Here is a 19,235-nt window from a genome sequence, read left to right on the forward strand (position 1 = left end):
TTCACCTTTCATGGGCCTGTCAGTAACAGGAACTGTTTAAAATTAAACGTGCCCTGGCTGGATTTGGTGGGATATGGGGCGTTTGGCCTCGGAGGAAACACAGATTGTTATTTCACACTAAAACAGTTAGGGCTGGGCTTGGAATGTCCTTCCTTGGATGGTGCTCACCAGTCTGAGGGGCAAGGAAAAAAATTCAGTCTCTGCCTTGCTCTGTGGGCTTTTATGAAAATCCTACTTTATGCCCTTGTGTATCTTTATGAACATAATAAGCTATAAAACTATGTCTTTTGTGTCTACCACAAAGCCTTGTGCTCTCAGTAGAGTCTTTTTGGTGGTTTCTGTAGTATCTGGAGGGCCTGGCCAAGTGCAAGGGGTCTATGTCCCCATTAATTTCAATTTGTCAGGATTTCAGTGACATTCTTCCCAGAAATGGCTGTATTTAAGTGAGTGCTGAGCTGAAGCCTCTCTCTATAGTTTGAAAAAAATCATTGGGAGGGGTTTATTTTCTCAGGTTGGTTAGTTTTTTCCATCTGACTTTACTTTCCCCTCTCTTTTTGAGAAGATGGTGATAAAACATCTGAGCTCAGTGTTCCTGTGCATGCCTGTGGCTAAGCCTGGGGAGGAGGTGGCCTTGCCCTTGCACTATTTACACTAAAATTGAGGTTTGGGGTTATCTGTTGTTGGTGTGTAAGGCTTAAAAGCTCCTTGGCAATTTGAAAAAGAGGTTTGTTCCTTAGAAACCTCCAAAAATCCTCATGAAGGATGTGCTCTGTGTTCTCCCAGGGCTTCTTGTGGCTTCACCCCACCCCTTTGATTATCCTATGGATGTGTGCAGGGATGGGTTGGTGGAGGAAAGGGAGTTGCACGTGGTGCCCTGAGAAAGGAAGTGTCTTACTGTTTCTCCCTAGATGATGAGGGGAAAGGCTAAAAGACAATAGCAATGACTACTGACATGGTCTAAATACATTGTTTTTGCATCATATAAATCTGAGAGATTTATCTGCAATTTGCAGGCTGGGGAATACATCAGTATTCATTTTAGCCTCTGAAAACAAAATATAATATTTGTCTCAGGGAAATGCTGGGATATATCCCCTGTGGGGTTTACTGGAATAATGCTCTTTATTCTGCAGTAGGGGAATTCTTGTCCCAGCTGCTTTGGATGTCCTATTGTGCAGTAAATTCATGAAAAAATACTTGTTTCCCTCAGTCTGTGTCCTGCTTACCAAGGTCCAGTGTATCCAGAACCTTAAAACCACCACTGCTGGCTACCAAGACTGTTTCTTTCTCATGCATCAATTAATTATCAAAGACAAATTGTTGTATATTGATGTAGCCTTTAAAACTTACTCTTCTGCTGTGCTTTCACCTTAAACTGTTGCTCTTTCTTCTTCTGCCTCCCACTTTCCCTGGCTAGATGGTTTTCCCCCACCTCAATCACGGATTTCTGGCTAATGATCAGCTTGTCTTTAGTCGGCGAATGCTCAAGGTAGACACCAAATCTGCTGGTTTGTTGTGATTCTTTGAGCTGCTTCTGTTTCTTCCTATTGCTATTTTAAATTGCCACTGCCATGGCTGTGTTTAGAGATGCTCAGTGGGGGCGTGTTTGAGTGAAACCCCGTTGGAGTTTAGGGCAGGTGTTTGTCAAAGTAGAGAGACAAAAAACTAATGGGTTTTAGCATTTGCTTCTGTGTGAGATTTTGGAATCAAGCAGCAAAGTCCTATAAATGTTGATATGAACAGTGTTGGTACTGTAAAATAAAATACATTAAAACTAGAGTAAGCTAAATCCTTGATACTCTAAATGTGACATTTTAATTAGGAAAAATTCAGTGGGAGACTTGACTTGACGTAATTGGTTGCAGTGTTCAGCATTTGCAATAGGGTTTTTTAAAAAACTGTGCAAGTGATTTAGGAGCCCAGATCCTGTTGAAAGGCCGTGGGATTTGTGCTGCTAAGTCACTTAAGGACTTCTGAAAAATCCCACACTTGTCCCTGATTTGAGGGTGAACCACATATTAAATACAGCCCTCTTACTGCCTCGGTGGTGACTCTTCCAGATGTTGCTAAAAGATTTATGAGGCTGCCTTTCCATGAGATTTTCCATTGTGCAGCCACATGGATGGGCCTGGCCTTGGGGCTGGGCTGGGATACCCGGTCATGGAGCCCCTCAGGATGCTCCCACCAAAGCTTCACAGCCACACAGAGGCTGCTGCTGCTTTTCCTCTGCACCCAAGCAATGCAGGGTGTGAGTGACTCTGGATGATAATATATGGCCTTGGCTGTGTTTAAAGGATGAGACTAAGCACTGCTCCTTTTTTTGTGTGGCTTTTCTGGTGTGGTGCACTAAGCTGTGGCAGTGTGTGCATGCTCCAGGCCAGCATGTTGTGGGTCTGAGTTATTTCTGGGTGCTGTTGAATTGGTAGTTTCCATGCAGTCACTTGCTAAGGGCTTAATGAGATAAAAGCTCGTTGGAAGGCTTTGAGCACAATCTCGATTAAGGAATCAGACCCAAAGGGCATAAATTGGCCATGAGCTCACTTTCAGCCTCCCCAATTGGCAGCTGTAATTAAATTCCCCTGGGACAGCAGAGGCCAGGGTGCTGGTGGCCCAGGGATGCAGTGCATGTGTTGTGGGCACCCTGCAGCCACCGCTTGCCGACGCCGCTTCATCTCACCGTGTCTGTGTGAACTTCTTCCAGGGTGACCAAGGTCGAGATGGAGCCACGGGCCCCCCTGGTCCGCCAGGACCCCCAGGTGCCCGGGGGCCTCCTGGTGACACGGGAAAGGATGGCCCAAGAGGACCTCCAGGCTCCCCTGTAAGGACGGGAGATGCGCAGCGAGCTCACGCCGGGCAGTTCCCACCCCTGAGGGGAGAGGAGGGTGAAGGGTGTCCCTTCCCCAGTGCTGCCACCCCAGCCACTGCTCCCCAGCTTGAGCCACTGCTGGGCTCCCATGGCTGCCCGTGGAGCCAAGCTCTGGGGCAGGGAGTAGGAGGAGGGATCTTCTGTCTTAAGTTTTGGAGCAAAGAGCTGGACCTGGGCAGGTATTTGCAGGTATTGTAACTGAGAGACCCCAGAGATCTCTTCCCCGATCCACAGCCTTAGGGTGACCTGCTGCAAACCTGCAGACCACTGGCAACTTATTCAATGGAAAAACAGGCTAAGGGATAATGCAGTGGAATGTTCTTAATTATTGCTGGTCATTTTGGAGGCTGTAACAGGTAATAGTTCCAATGTTTTTCTTCTCATTTTCACAGGGTTTCAAAGGCGAGCCAGGAGAGGAAGGACTCATGGTCAGTATTGCCCAGGAGCACCTGTGTGTGTGTGTGTGTGTGTGTGTGTGTGTCCCTCACCCCTTGCTTTACATCACCCTTCACCTCACTGCAGCCAAGAGGGTTTGTTGTTGCTTATGGAGCCCAAAAGAAAGCCATGTGAAATTTAGATTGCCCTAAAATGGATGTTTGTCCACGGGTACCTGTGCCCTGGGGAGAAAAGAGGCCAGTTATTTCGTCCCCTTGGCTCTTCTGGAGGGATGTGGTGCTCCTGTATCCTGGTTTCTGCCCCTCTGAAACCCCCTGGCATTGTACTCCCAATTCCCTAAGGTTCAGGTTGGACAAAAAGGTGCTTATTATACATAAAATACATGAGCCATAAAAGAATATTATTTACTTGAGAGCACAGAGAACTTTAACAGTGTAATTTATAAGGGAAGATGAGAAGCTGGCACTTGTGTTATTTTTTTTCCATGAAATTTAAGTACTCTTGGAAATGTTTTTATGCTGTTATACTCCGTTGTCAAACAAGTAAGTCACTCCTGTATCCAACAGGGTGCCAGAGGACCTCCAGGACCAAAGGTGATAATCTCTCTTGTTTTACACGTGAATTCTTGAAATTATGCTGCATAAGAGGGGTGGAGATGAAAATAAGCATTTTGCACTCATCTGTATATACCAGCTATAAAATTCCAAGGTATTGCATTGACTGGGGGTGTAAATGTCTGAATGTGTCACTTCCTCAATATCACAACCACTGCCCATGTTCAAACCTGGAAACAGGGGTGGAGGGAGCCACAGGGGGGCTGGAATCTGCTGTGCTGTGGGAATGTGCTTTTTGGAGGGGATAAAGATGATCAACACAAGCCAAGTATTTTAATTTTACAACTGATTCTGACTATCCATACAATTGATCTTATTTTCTGTTATGTCCCTTAACTTCTTTCTCTTCTGTTGACATTGCTGTTGAAGGGTGAGCCTGGAGTCCAAGGGAAAAAGGTAAAATGGTGATTTTTTTTTTTTACTTATTCTATTTTTTCTTTGCTTTGCTCTGTGCTTGACTAGGAAAATCATTGCCAAAAACTGATGGAGAAGCTGTGGTCGTGGATGTCCATACCAACCCTTTCCTTGTGTTCCCTGGGGTTTCTCACCCAAGTGATCCTAAATTTCAGGCACAGCCATTCCTGCAGCCTGGCTTTCATTTCCACAGGCAAGCCAGAAGCTGCAATCACATCTGCCCACTAGACAAAGAATAAAACAGCAAATGCCAAGCAAAGCAGTAGGTCTTGAGCCCTTTAGCTCCAATAATTCAGGCTGAACAGAGATGTGCCTGGAGCTTGAAGCTCCTGGGATGGGCATCCCTGTGCAGAACTGCAGTCCTGTGGGAAATGCCCCTCTTAGGGACAGACTGCTTGGGTCTGGCACTGAAGATTGTGAGAGATTCACATGTCCAGGCTCTCCACGTTTTCTCCTCGTGGATAAATCACTGCCTTTAACTGAAGCCAAAGAACTGACAGGGCTCAGCCTTCCCCTCTTACTGCTCTGCACCAAAACAGAGGTGGCTGTGGGCATTTTTCAGGCCAGAATTTGGCTTAAAAAAAATTCATAACTGGCCTCTAAAATTAATCTCTCCGGCACCTATGAAGTGGTTTTACTCCAGGAGAACAATGAAGCACGACAAGCAGAACAAGAAAACCCCCTCCTGGCAGGTGGTGTTGGTGACTTGTGGTGAAGTCCATGAGGATGGGTGGCAGCTTACAGGGACAAAAAAATCCTTAAAGGGATTAAATATCTAGTTTCTACCGAAGGTGAGAGAGCACCTTTCCCAGGACCTGCTGTAAGCAAATTCTGAGAGATGCCCATCCACCTTCCCAGGAGCAGGGGAGGCAGAGGCAGGGATGGGTGGGAGCAGGGGACCACTCTGGAGCCTCCTGGGCTCCTTGCTGCAGCTCTCCCCTGGCCTCCTGCAAACCTGAGAGGGTTCCAGGTCTATGCAACACCCAGTTGGGTCAAATGATGTGTTGGATCCTAATAAATGTGTACAAGGTCTGTGTATTTCACTCTTTACGTTTTATTTCACCAGGGTGATGATGGGATCCCTGGGGAACCAGGACTTGTGGGCCCTAAGGTATGTTCTGCTCCGTGTCCATCTGGTGCATGTGTTTGGAAGCATCTTTTGCTGTCTGGTTTCTTGGCACCACATCACAGTGGGGGCAGGTTGTGAAGCACATTTCTCCCCTGACATAGAAAAAAGATCAGAAACTTTGAGGGTGGTGAGGCCCCAGCACAGGTTTCCCAGAGAGGCTGTGGCTGCCCCATCCCTGAAATTGTTCCAGGCCAGGCTGGACAGGGGCTCGGACACCTGATCTAGCAGAAGGTGTTCCTGCCCATGACAGGGGTTTGGAATGAGATGATCTTCAAGATCCCTTTCCAATCCCAACCATTCAGTGATTCCACACTGCGGTTCTGGGGCCAACTTTATGGCTGAACACACCACCCACAGCCAAACTGTTAAGCTTCATTTTTATCTCAAAAACTGCCCATTTGCACCCAGACAATGTGATGTGTTTTATGGCCAAAAGCAGAGCTTTGCTCACTCGTGTAGCAAAATGAAGATAAAGGAAGAAAAGAGTAACCTGAAGAACTCTGTTCTCCACCCTCCCTGTGTAGCATTTGCCTAAATTGCCTTGTTTTCAGGGAGAAAAAGGAAGTGTGGGTCCCAAGGGAGAGAATGGCACCGATGGCTTCCCAGGACCCAAGGTAAATAAAACCCAAACTGACACAAAACAGGGGCATGTTATGAGTATTTTACCTTTTCCTGGTGACTTCAAGCTGGGTTCAAGCAGAGATCAGCAGAAGAGTTTTTTAAATTGTCTCCTGGAATGTTTTCCATTGGATGGCTTTTTTCCTCAAGAGAGGTAAAACTCTGATCACATTTTGATCTCATGTGATTGATGGCTGTGGCATGTGATGAAGAAAGTGGGCTCTGGTGATTCTTAGTAATTTTTTTTTTCTAGATCCATAGTAACAGATGTTCCCCCTGGTATCTCTTGAATTTAGGGGGGTTTTCTATGCATTTTTACCATTTTTTACTTTTTGGAGGGCTTTTATTTGGTCAGCAAAGGGATTTACATGGGTATGGCAAATGGGATGTTTTTTGAATCCTGAAGTGAATTTCAGGTCACTGCTGTGGGAGTACTATGGCTTTTTGAAACTCCCTAATTTTCAAAAAAAAATATACAAAAAAGGAAGAAAGAAAAAGAAAAAGGGAGGGAAAGGGAAAAAAATGAGGAGGGGAAAAAAAAGAACAATTTGGCACAGCCCTTTTCCTTAAACTCGTCCTTGAAAATGGTTTAAACATCTTGGCTGAAACTTTCCACATGCAAAACTCAGCCTAAAGCAAAGACAGCCATGTGGAACCAGCACAAAGCTTGGCATGCTTGGAGCTGGAAAGTGGCACATCACCAATACTGGGGGCTCAGCCCTCAGTGGGCCACTCCACTCCCTCTGCAATGAGACCTTCTCTCACTGTCAGCCAACCCACACCAACGTTATTTGTGGCAAAATGTATTTGCTCTCAAGTGGAATCTATTTTTTGCTGGGAGAAGCACTCCCTTCTTGGTGTCACACTTAATCTAAAGCATATCCTTATGGGTGGGTACAGTATTTTTGGGATAAATATTCTCTATTTTCCTTGGTCTCTTTGAACCAAAAATGTGATTTTGATTTTCAGGGTGAATCCGGTGAGAAGGGAGGAATCGGCTCCATTGGACCCCGGGTATGGATGTTCAGGATTTCAGTTTGGAGCTGTGTATTTGCCTCAACCTGAGCTGTTCCCCACCACCTCTTTCTGCTTAGTATGTGTTTGAATTGCTTCAGGATCAGTTCAGTGCAAGAAAATAGAGATGGTACATATTTAAACAAATGATTATGCAGGTACCAAATGCTGCCACGGGAGATAGCTCTGGGAGATCAGTCAAGTCCAGCCTGTAACCTTTTCTTTTTTTTTTGCAAGAGGGAAGCTGGGAATAGGGGTGATCAAGTGAGGATTTCCAAGCACTTCTCCCTTAAACCAGCTGATGCCCTTTTGAGGTTTGGTTGGATGGCAGTTCCAGCTGTCAGACCAGGGACTGGTTAAATCCGTGGGGTTTGTGAGGTGATAACCCCCAAACACTGCATGTCAGGTCTTTGTTTTCATCCCACCCACCTCTCAGTGCTGTAAAATTGAATAGGATTCATCCCTGGTTGCAGGGTCCCCCTGGCCTGAAAGGGGAACAGGGCGACACGGTCGTGATCGACTACGATGGCCGGATCCTGGATGCACTCAAGGTAAGCCCTGCACCAAGGCCATGCAGGGTCCTGCAGTTAATGGGAAAGGACTGAAAGCCTGCCAAGCTCTGCCCTGGTGATGTTGTGATATCTTCTTCCTGTCCTGTGTCTCCTTCCCAAGATCTCTGCCTTGGCACAGAGCTGGGAGGGAAGAGCTTATTACGCCTGGGGGCTGAGGATATTTAGGATGTACCAACAAAAACCAGCGGCAGAACTCCGGGCTGTGAGCTCAGACTTGTGGGATCCGGCTGTGGGATGTGGGTTAATATTCTGCAGGCAGAAACAGTGTGACACAGCCATATAAACACCTGCTGCAGTGAGTGTGAGCAGCCACATCACAGCTCAGACACTGCCAGCAGCAGGGTGTGATTCCCGTGCTGTGGAGCTGCTGCTGTCACTGTCACCGTACACCCTCTTCAAGCAGCACTGGGGATGCAGGAGGAGGGGGAACAGCACCCAAGCCCTGACCTGCCTGACTGAGCAGAGCCCTGCCTTTTTCCTTAGGATGGAATAAGCTGAATAGAGTAAATACTTAATTACAGACAATTGAGAACCATCCTAATTGTTTTATAACAGGCTGCAGGGATACACAAAGTGCTGGTAATTTCCATTTGCCAGATGTCTGCATGGCGTGGAGCTTTTGGGAGTGGAGTTTGTGGAGTGCAGTGGTTGGAAAGGCTCCATCAAACGTCTGGAGGCTTCATCTGCTGGGCCCAGACCCTCTCCTATGTTCTGCATGCAGAGGTTGCTGAGGGGCACATCACTGAACTTCGCTAACTTTGCTGTTTTCCTGCTTATTAGCTGCTTGCAGTGTTTGTGCACTGACCTATCTCATGGGAAAGGCTTTGGAAAGGATTCCAGTGTGACTAAATGTAACAGCATTCGAGTGTGCAGCCATGGAAAAAGGTGCTTGAGGATATGATACTGGTTTGGTTTTCATCTCAGTGAGACCACAACTTTTGCCGTTTGAAATAATTTGCTAGTTGGAAAATACGTGTTCATCTCAAGGTGGTTTGTGGTCTCTGCACCCACCAGTGCCCCATGAAAAACAGCTTCCTTAAGTGTGCTGTTAGTGCTCACACAAACTCCTTCGTTTCCCCTCTTTAATTGCACCTCCCTGGCTGTTGCTGTTTCCAGCAGGATGCTGCTCCCCAGGCCAGCTGGCAGGAGCACACAGAATGCAAAAAGAAACCACCAGATTTGGGGCCACACCTCTGGTTAGAGGCATTTTGCCTCTTAACCCATGTGCTGCTGCACCTGTACACCCAGCTCACTCCCACTGTGTTTTCTTCTGCATGAACAACCCCGTGCCAGAGAGACCTTGGGTGTCTCCGTGTCAGTGGAGCTCATCTCAGTGTTTGAGCAACCCCACTCACCTGAGAGCCTGTTGCAGGTCGTGGCTGGGAGCTGCTCCTGGCTCATCCCCCCAGCATGAGGATCATGTGCCATGTTCATGTTGGTCAGGATCAAGCCTGTTTTGTTTGCTGTGTTTCAGGGTCCACCGGGTCCCCCAGGGCCACCCGGCCCCCAAGGCACTCCAGGTCCCAAGGTGAGCTCAACCCCTCCCATGCAGTGTTCCCAAGAAACACTCCATGTGGAGTCTCCCATGGTGATGCTGCCTGAGGAGGAATGTGAGGCTATGTGTGGTAAAGGAAATGCTGTGGCTGAAAGGAATTGCTCTGGCTGAAAAAAGGAGGTTTTTACACAAAACCCAAAGTTTTGTTGATCTGTCTCTGGTCTCCAGCCTCTTCCAGAGGATGCTGTCCCAGAAAAGAATCCACTCCCAGTCCCACACCTGACAGGTGAAATCCCAGTCCCTCTGAGACCACTGTGGCAGGAAGCAGAAGCAAATGGGAGAAGCAGTTGTTAGAGGGGCTGGCAATGCCAATGGCTGTGCTGAGCCACCTCAGTCCCACCCTTCCCGTGTTCCATTTACTGCCTTCCTGCTTCACAAACAGGAGTCTGTACCCTGCAGTCAGCTGTAGTTCTTTAAAAGAAGAATGTAATTTGCAGAAAAGCATCTCTTGGAAGAATGAGATGGGACAGGATTTTGGTGCCCAAGATCTCATATTTGGATGAGCCAGTAATGCTGGTGCATCACTGACACCTCCTTGGTCCTGAGCCTGGCAGTGGCAAACCCATAACCACAATGGTTGTGTGTGAATAACTCATTCCTTGCAAAATGCTTTCCTGAGATGATTTCCTGATTTAATTTACCAAGTGCTTCCCTTTCCTTGTGTCCCTTCAGGGAGAGCTGGGCTTGCCGGGCCCACCTGGACTGGACGGTGAAAAGGTGAGCTGGGCTGGATCGAGTGAGGCCTTGCAGGAGCCAAATAAAAAAGACACAAATACTGTGTATCTGTGAAGAGCAAATCCAGTCTTCCAGGGGCAAGCTCTGCTCTGTAATGTCAGCTCTGTCTCCTTGAATCGATGCCCCATCCCGATGCTGCTCCCGGCTGTGTCTGCCGAGCTAAAGGGGCTCCTTTCACGAGTGGTTCATCAGATGCTGTCTCCAATTTTTTCATAAAACTTCCCAACCCTAAATGGCTGCAATCCCTGCTGTGGCCCAGACAAATTCTACTGTGTCCACAAGATTGGCCTACGTGAGTTTGAATGTTAAAATGTGTCCTCGTGAGCTCGCGCTGCGATGTGGAGGCAAATGTGGAAAGGCAGAAGGGGCTGTTGTGTTTGGGGTGGGGGGTTTTTTAACAGTTTTCTCCTAAGCACGTTGTTTTCTGTCAACTTGCAGGGTCCCAAAGGAGCAAAGGGTGACCAGGGCAGCGCGGGGATCACGGGGCAGAAAGGAGAGACAGGAGAAATGGGCTTAGCAGGTCCACCGGTACGTCCCTCTCTGTCCTGTCCATCTGCTGCTTGGTTCTTTAATGTCACTTCTGCAAATGCTCAGAGCATGGCCAGGCTGGCAGATTTAAGCTGTGACCTGTCCACACCATGTTGCCATGGAAGCTGGTGAATGCAGGAGCTTTGAATTTGCATTTCTAAGGATGATGATAACAGCTCGTTCAGAAGGTACCAAGGAGGAGAAAATCTTTCTTCAAAGCCCCCCGGGGATGAACATGAGCTTTACTTGAGCCAAGGCTGGAGTTTAGAGGGGGACAAATGTATTTTTCTCTCTTGTTTTTGCTTTCCTGGAAGATGCACCACACCAACGGTACATTTTTATCTTTCAGGGAGCAGAAGGGCCAAAAGGAGACAAAGGAGAAAAAGGAGACACTGGCTCACCATGTCTGCAGAACAATCATGTAAGATCTCGGCAACATAAAGCCTCTTCCATGATGTGGGGTCAGGCAAAGTTGGGGGGTGCAGGCTGGACCTGCCAGTCCTGTATCCATCAGCAAAACCCAACTGTTGTCTACAAGAACTTTCAGGAGCATCTACATGGGGTTTATTTGCTAGGGAAGAGCAGTTTGGACACTGAGCTACGAAGTTACTTTAGATTTTGCACTGATGGTTGAGATACTGCTGTTATAATTGTTTTGTTCTCAAAACAGAGTAAGCTCCTTGCAGTTATATGGGACTTCTGCATCCTTTTTTCCTTATTCATGCTTATTGCTTAATAGAAAAAGAAGTGGTAGATTTTGATAGTTTGGGGGTTTTTTTAATAATGACAGGAAAGTTCTAATTTTGTTCAGGTGTTGGTTTGAGGCTTTGTTTTTTTGTTGTGTGTGTGGGGTTTTTTGGGGGGGAGGTTGTTTTGTTTTGTTGGCTTTTGTGGGTTTGGGTTTTTTTTTTAATTAAAAAGTCTGGTTTTCTCCAGTCTGTGCAAAAAATGGCATCACTACATCCATTTTATGACTGGCAAATACACTGAGTGGTGTTGGTCAGGCCTCTTACTTTAGAGGCTACTTTGATTATTCGTGTGCTTATAAAGATTCTTTTATTTATAAATACTACAAGCAACTCTTTGATTAGCAGATTCTTTGATTAAAGCCATTAAATCAGAGAGCTTTAAAACATGATTCTGGGTTTTGTGAGGTTTCCATTGGAGAACTGCCTTGTCTCTATGCCCAGCCTTGTTAACGTGCCATTTAATTCCCTTCCACAGATCATACCTGAGCCTGGACCCCCTGGATTACCCGGCCCTATGGTAGGACTCTGGAAAGTGATTGCTGCAGATCTGTTATTGCATGTGATTAGTCAAGGACAAGGGTGGTTTGCTCTGTTTAACCATGGTGGGCTGCTGTGAATCTGGGAAAAAAAGTCAGGGAAGAGCTACAGCGCTGTGTTGTGTCTTTGGAGAGATGAAAGCACCCGTTTTAGGAGAGTGCATCAGCATTTGTGGCTCATTTTGCAAATAGCTAAGTTGTTCCTTGGGATGGAGAAAAGATAAAGCCTTGTGGAATGGGAAAATTTGTTCCCCACCATGATGGTGTCTGTATTCCCTAAGTTTGCCCATATCAGTAAGTTCTTTGCCATCAGCTGCACTGGGAGAGGATGCGGGTGGTGAACATGTGAAGCACTTCTGATGCAGATATCTGAGGGGTTTGGTGTCTGAAATGCTCCAAAGGGAGCTGTCAAAGGCATCTGGAAGGCCAGGATGTCTCTGCTGAGTCAGAGATTCACTTTGAGAGACCATGTGTCAAAACCAGGTGGCTTTTCAGGTGGCCTTCATAACCTGTGAGGTGTCACAGCTGTGCCCAAACTTGCTGTCATTTGCTTCAGCAAAATTCTGGGGGGGCTCTTGCTCCCCAAAATTCATGTTGCAGAGCTTTATTTGTCCCTTGATACACTAAGTGGTCCTTTCCAGCTCCCCTTCCCCCTAATTTGATATCAGAGGACCAAATAAACTGCCACCTGTCTCAAAAAGAAATATTTGGCCAGCCATTGCCACACCATAATTTGAGCAAGAAATGGTTTGGGAAGGAAACTTTAGGATGGGTTTATAAATTCTGGGGTTTTTTTCAAATGCACCATTGTCTTTCCCACAGGGCCCTCCAGGAATCCAGGGACCTAAAGTAAGTCAATAAATTAAATGTCACCCAGTTTCCCAGCTGCCAGTGCATTATTTACAGGCTCACAAAAGGCCTGTCAGCTCTGGAGACTGACTTTTTTTTTTTTTTTTTTTGGGGTCACTGTTGTCACAACAAATCCCTTAGTTACACTGTTCAGCAGTTGGTGTTCCAGAAAACAAGCAGTTTGTCCTTCCAAACACATTTATGACCCAAAACCCTCCTCCAGCACAGAGTCCTGAGGGCTGGCAGCACATGTGAGTCAGGGTTTCCAAACCAAAAGGCTTCAACCTGCATTTTCAACTATTTTCTTATATGACTTGGTCAAGAGGAAAACATGGCCAGCAGTGTGGGTGAAAGCATCCCAGAGAAGGGGGCAGGGGAGGTGGTGGGTGTGTGGGGTGGCTGCCCTGGGCAGAGCTGCCAGCTCTCCTTGGCTGATGCCATTTCATTTATGCAGGGTTTGGACGGTGCAAAGGGAGAAAAAGGTGACACTGGTGAGAAGGGGGACCATGGTGACACCGGACCTGCTGTGAGTAGTTTTCCCAAATCTCATTTCTGGCTGTTGGCAGCAACCTGCCTGACAGCAACGATCCCAATGCCCTGTTTCTTTGTAACTTCAGGGTCTCCCGGGCGCTCCAGGGCTCATTGGTTTACCTGGTACCAAAGGAGAGAAGGTAATCCATGGGGTGGGGGAGTAGAGGTGGCATTGGGGTGCAATCCTAAAAACAGGGGCTGAGTCCAGCTGGAGCTGCAGAGCTGGACTGACCAGCACTACAAGGAGCAGCCTCCGACCCCAGGGGCTGCTGAGTGAGCTGGTGCTCTTACTACCATATTACACCAACTGGATATAAGTTTGTCTGCAACACCAAACTCAACACAGCATGTCTTAATTTTGATTTTATGTCTTAATTTTTATTTTTACAACCGCAGGGAAAGCCGGGGGAGCCAGGATTGGATGTGAGTATGGAAACCATTAATTATTTATGTATAAACATGAATAACATGCATGTAACTTGAGACTGTTGGGAAAATATGCAGCTAAGATTGTACAGACTACTCTCCCTTAAACACAGTGCCCATGGAATGATGTCTGTAGGAAAGGGCTGAATTCAGACCAGGTGCTGGGATACTTCCCCTGCACAGTGGAACTGCTCGGCTAAAGGTGCCGTGGGGGTTTTCCTTTCCAACTGAGGATATTTGTATGGGATTCAGTCAAATGAAACTCTAATACCTGTAACATTACTGGGGTGTGGTGGAGCACTCCAGCTTTCCCAAGAAATTGCTGACACACGAAGTAAAACAGGAAGAAAATGTCATTCTTCACCACGGCAGGAAGGGCTGATGAACTGAGATGCCAGGATGTTCACAGACTGAACTTACAAAACCTTTTTTTTTTTTTCCCTCTTTTTCCCCACCTAAAAATTGTTGTGATAGGGTTTCCCAGGTCTCAGAGGAGAGAAAGGAGAGAGAAGTGAAAGAGGCGAGAAGGTGAGTGGGTTATGGCTGCAGACACATTCATGGGGCAGGACAAGCAGCTCTTTCTGCCAGGTTGCCCTGGGTGCTGGTCCTCTCTTGGCTATTTCTCAAGTAATTCCTGAAAGGCCTTTTCCATAGCACAAGTACTTGCCCGGTCCCAGTGTAGGGCAGGACAGGCAGTTAATTCCTACCCACCTGGAAGAGCTTTCAACCCTAACCCACAGCACAACCACTGTGGGGAAATGGAGCAGCCTGACAGCTCCAGGCTGCAAAGAATTGCTGGTCTTGGTTTCTAGACCTTGAAAATAGATCCAAGGTAAAGGTTTTGCTACAGGGACCCTTAAACAAAGGGATGCCCAGCTGCGTCCAGGGCAGTGGCTGGAAGCTGCTGCTCCCACTTGCTGTCAGATACCAACATTTAGTCAATCAATATCTATTACAATATCTCCACCTAGCTTTTAACTAAAGATTTTCACAGTGATTTAATTACTCAGCTGAGGTTACACTTGTGCAACTGTCCCTGCTCTGGGTGAGGAGTGGGACTCTGTAAGTGCTGTGAGACATAAAGCCAAGGTGTTCCTTCTCCTTTTTCCTGATATTTTCCTGTTGTGCTGACAGGGTGAGCGAGGAATACCAGGGAGAAAAGGAGCCAAGGGGCAGAAGGGGGAACCAGGCCCCCCTGGACTGGATCAGCCTTGTCCTGTGGTATGTCTTCCATTTCCCTCATCCTGAGCTCGGGTTGCTGGGGCTGAAAAGGAGCCACAGCTTTTCAGCCAGGGAAAAGGAGGGAGGATTTGGGAGTTCTCTGTTTTGCAGTAAATCAGAGCAGATGGTTATTGTTTTCTCACTTTTCTTACTGGTTTATCTACACTGCTGGAAGTTCACTGCTCGTTGTAAGGGCTCCTCACTGGCCAGATGGGAGCAAGACACAGCAGTAAAAATAAAGGATCTTTGTGTAAAGACCTTCTTATTGTAGTCAGGAACAATGGACCTCAGTAGAGCTCTTCAGGAGATAGTGTGAAGCTGCAGGCCTGGCTTCTAAGCATGTCTGAAATCAGGGAGTAACTGGGTGCTGTGCATGGGAGGTGATTTGAAAACAAGGTCAGCTCTATCTGTTCATCCCAGCAAACCAAGCGAGGGACGAGCCTGGGGAAGTGTCTTAGAGTTGATGCCATCATAGTTCTGCCGAAGAGAAGTGATGGATGAGCTGGAGCTCCCCAGGCTGCCAAGAAGTGCTTCTGGGAGAAGAGACCTCCCTGGGTTTCTCTGCCTGTGGCTCAGATCTGTCCCTTCTCAGTCAGACACATCCTGGGCCACCACTGTGCAGTGTCTACAAAGACAGGCTTTCCAGGAAACCTCCTGGGTGTTTGAGCCAGGGGAACCTGGATCTCCCAAGTGCACTTCCAGAACCTCTCATTCACTTGACAGAGCCCAGGAAAAAAAAAAAAATCTAGACTGATTTATAAGTTATTTGACCTGGTAAAATTTACCTCCTTTTCATTACTGTTTTTCATATATTGACTAAAACCAGAGAGATCCTTTCCCTAAAGTGCTTTGAAGGGTGCAGGATGAAAAGTATCAAATATTGAACTGAAACTGCTTAAATGTACCTATTTAAGACTTTAGTTCAGAGGCACCAAATAGTGCCAGGTACTTGCTCTAACACAATCCAAAAAGCCATTTCTTGTCTAAATGTGTGACTTTTCCTCAGCCTGCCAGCACAGCTATAGCAGCCAAAACTGTTGTGTAGCTCCACACCAGTAAAAAACTCCTTTAGTCAATATGCTTTATTTTGCCCAGAGATTGAATGTGAACTACCATTAATTTTTTCCTCCCTTAACATGTTGGGGTGATTTACCTCTTACCTCTCTGACTGAGCTGTTACAAATGTGAATCTCTGGTTTGTGTATAGATGATCTTTCCCAGATGACAGACTCTGCGTGTCTGTGAATTCCCTACCATAAAACCACTCTGCTGACTTGCTGTGTCATCAGAAATGGAGCTATGAAGCTCTAGACCTGTCCTCCTCCTCCTTCTCCTCTGCTGAAACGTGGGTGTCTGAGTAACTTCTGGTCCTTTATCATTCTCAACAAGCAGTTGTTTTTCCAAACAGGGAGATCATAGCATTGCAGGCAGCAAAAGGGAGCCAGGTTTGCCAGGCCTGGATGGGCTGAGTGTGCCCTGCCCTTTGGTACAGTATCTGCTCTCTCTCTTTCTTGCATGGCTTGTTGTGTGTGTTCCTGCTGTGGCCAAGCCCTGTCCTGAGCAAATCCCTCCAGGGAGAGGAAGGACACAAGGCAGCAGGGCTGGAACGAGATATTTCACTTTGGCATTTGGGGAAGGATGCCAATGTCTTGTTCCTGCTTCCTCCCAGTTAAAATGACTTTAGATAAGGAGTGTAAACCATGGGAGATCATGTAGAGGATGCTGGTCCCTTCATGGCAACAGATGCTCAAAGTTAGCTATGGTTTCTCTCAGCACCTGTGGCCCAGTTTGGTTCCCCTCGTGCTGGTGCAGCCCTGTGAGTCCCATTCCCAGCTGAGATTTGGAAAGCTTCCCTCAAATGAAGGGGCAGCCCTGCAGAGCAGGGTCACCAGCACTCTGGGCATCAGAAGGGCTTTGCTGTGTCAGCACAGAGCTCAGGTTGGGTCCAGTGGTTATGCAGGAAGGTTCGTGCTCTCCTCCCCAAAAGGGCTCTGCTCAACTAGTCATTGTTTTATTTTCATTTTTTTTAACCATAGAAAATGCTGCATGTCAGATGATTTGCAGTTGTCCTCAGAGAAACAAAAGGGCAGTAAGCTGTTTCTCTTTCAAAAAGTTAAATTACTTTCAGATGTGTCAAAGAAACCAATTCCTAACAGCAGGCCCGCTCCAACTCTCCATATTTACTCCCCAGAGATGTTTTATTCACCAAGCATCTCCCATCTTGACTGTACAGAAAACACAGGACCTATGTGTATTGAAGGCATTGTAAACTGCAGTAGGTGATTTCTCCAAGATGTAACTACAACATGACCAGTTAGTAAAGCCCTTGCACATCTCCCTGTTTGTGTACATGAAGGGCAGTTGCATGTTGGTTGGAATGGTGACTTTGTTCTCCACCCCACCGTGTGGTGGAGGCTTTCTGGGCTCTCAGTGATGGCTTTTAGTCCAGGAGCATCAGCACGAGCCTTACACACAGGCCACAAAGCTCTTTTTGACAAGTCATTTTGGAATCACTGGAGTGAAACGTGGTAGAAAGGCTGGAGTTTTATGATGGCCAAAGTTAAGTATTTTGAGGAAGGAGAAAAAAACAGGGCAGAAATCAGCTCTGTGACCATCCATGTTAGGGTGTGCTTTAACAGCAAGTCAGGATGTTTCTTGGTCAAATGACTGCTCTGCAACTTGTCCCCTGTACCCTTCACCCCCAGACAACTCTGGCAAATGTTCCAGTTGCACTTTTCTTATGAATAGTTATGGACCAAAATATTGACCATGTCTGCAGAAAAATGTGTATTTTCTAACTAATGTCACAGGAAAGCATGTGAAAATAACTTGACTTCTTACACTGTGAGTAGCTGGAGAGGGTAACCTTACTTCACTGCATCTGTTTTATTGGGCATAGGCTATTTTACATATAAAATCAATACAGAATACAAAAAATGTGATGACTGACATTTACAGTAAAAAATGTAAAATTGCATTTTGACCTCTGTTTGCACTGGCAGTTCCCTCTGCTGCACACACATTCCCATGGCTTCCCACCCCCGGGGAATCTGAGGTGGCTCTGAGGGAAAGGTCAGTGCATGTGTGCTCTCTGTGGCTCTACATGCAGAAATTCATGTAATTGGAGATCCAAGAGCCTTAAAAAATTCCAGCATCACAAAAGGCAGCTGAAGTCAGCTATTTCTTCTAAAGTGTCTTGAAAGAGCTGGTCATACAAAGCCCATTCCTCTTCTAGAGGGGCTCCTTCCTTTTCAGTGCTCTCCTCCTGGTCAGTGAGCTCTTCTCTGGCTTTCTGGTTTTTGTGTGCTTCTTGAATCTCCATTGGAACATGACATATTTTCACCCCCTTTGCATAGTCCACAACTCATCCTATGTCAATCAGTTCAGCAACTCAAGATTTCTTAAAGAAACTAAGTACTGCAGGATCAAATTTAACACAATCAGGATACCATCCAGGAAAAAAAAGACCTACATCACCTCCCCCCAAGTTGAAAAGTACATTTTAACAGAAAGTACATTTCCACATCATGCTTTCCATATTTATGTCTGATTGCAAAAACCACTACCTCATAAAACAGAACATGAAGTTAATGAACTGTGGTTTCAAATCTTTATATTTGTTCACATTTTCTTTTTTGTTTAAAGGAAAACAGAAAGTGTAGATTTCTGATTTTTTTTTACCCTGGGGTCTATTCAGTTTTGTGTTGTGTGTGACACATGGATTACATTGCCTGCATATTTATTGTTGTGCATATACAGTAAATGGGTTTTGCATGGTAATTAACAGTGCTGCTAAACTATTCATTGTTGTGACAACTGAGCTTCAGGTTTTTGAGTCTGACACTTAAGCCACTTTCAAGAAAACTGAATCTGTAAATTCAATTTTGCAGGGACCAGACGGACTGCCAGTAGCAGGATGTTGGCATAAGGTACAGTAACATTAATAACTGTATATCCTTGAACAGGCCCCAAGTAATTTTTCTGGCTGCATGGTGACTGTTTGCCCTGCTGCATGTCCTTTATATGCCTGGCAGACATGATGTCATGCCTTGGGAGAGCAGGATTCCAGCAGCTTCATGTCTTGTTCCCCACTGCTCTAGATTGGTGCTGGGAACACCAAGAACTTGCTAAGCACAAAAAAATCATTGTTGTTAATAGTGTCAGTAGAATGCCTTTTCACAGGCTTGCTCAGGCTTTTGTTATGGCACAGGCAGCTTAGGAACCACCTGTGGAAAGGCTGCAGCACTCTGCAAGATGTGCTGCTGTAACTTATTCAGCTCATAACCTCTAGATGAGAATTTTACAGTGGGTTATTGCTTTGTTGCAGAGTTACAAACATTTATGGCCAAACAAGGGCTCTTCTGCCATTGTAATTATAACCCAGAGCCACCACACTGGCTGAGTGCTCCAATACCCTGGGTGCAGGTAATTCATTCCATCTCCTGCACCCAGAACAGCCAGGGGTGTTATGTGCTAATGCAG

The 19,235-nt window shown here is 46.4% G+C and overlaps 1 protein-coding gene across 1 annotated transcript in view; it reads left to right on the plus strand.

Annotated features, from left to right (window-relative positions):
• The window catches only part of COL23A1 (collagen type XXIII alpha 1 chain), a 177,648-nt gene that overhangs the window by 155,506 nt on the left and 2,907 nt on the right, over window positions 1-19,235 (plus strand). The window contains exons 9-31 of the mRNA XM_064672168.1: window positions 1,418-1,489; window positions 2,702-2,818; window positions 3,259-3,294; window positions 3,829-3,855; window positions 4,246-4,272; window positions 5,357-5,401; window positions 5,971-6,033; window positions 7,007-7,051; window positions 7,525-7,602; window positions 8,179-8,202; window positions 9,098-9,151; window positions 9,851-9,895; window positions 10,352-10,441; window positions 10,791-10,862; window positions 11,666-11,707; window positions 12,549-12,575; window positions 13,030-13,101; window positions 13,193-13,246; window positions 13,503-13,529; window positions 14,007-14,060; window positions 14,667-14,753; window positions 16,162-16,239; window positions 18,644-18,682. Coding sequence (XP_064528238.1) covers window positions 1,418-1,489; window positions 2,702-2,818; window positions 3,259-3,294; window positions 3,829-3,855; window positions 4,246-4,272; window positions 5,357-5,401; window positions 5,971-6,033; window positions 7,007-7,051; window positions 7,525-7,602; window positions 8,179-8,202; window positions 9,098-9,151; window positions 9,851-9,895; window positions 10,352-10,441; window positions 10,791-10,862; window positions 11,666-11,707; window positions 12,549-12,575; window positions 13,030-13,101; window positions 13,193-13,246; window positions 13,503-13,529; window positions 14,007-14,060; window positions 14,667-14,753; window positions 16,162-16,239; window positions 18,644-18,682 — 1,275 coding nt within the window. The remainder of the gene's footprint in view (window positions 1-1,417; window positions 1,490-2,701; window positions 2,819-3,258; window positions 3,295-3,828; window positions 3,856-4,245; window positions 4,273-5,356; window positions 5,402-5,970; window positions 6,034-7,006; window positions 7,052-7,524; window positions 7,603-8,178; window positions 8,203-9,097; window positions 9,152-9,850; window positions 9,896-10,351; window positions 10,442-10,790; window positions 10,863-11,665; window positions 11,708-12,548; window positions 12,576-13,029; window positions 13,102-13,192; window positions 13,247-13,502; window positions 13,530-14,006; window positions 14,061-14,666; window positions 14,754-16,161; window positions 16,240-18,643; window positions 18,683-19,235) is intronic.

The sequence above is a fragment of the Pseudopipra pipra genome, chromosome 15 (genome assembly GCF_036250125.1).
Source record: "Pseudopipra pipra isolate bDixPip1 chromosome 15, bDixPip1.hap1, whole genome shotgun sequence".
NCBI lineage: Eukaryota > Metazoa > Chordata > Aves > Passeriformes > Pipridae > Pseudopipra > Pseudopipra pipra.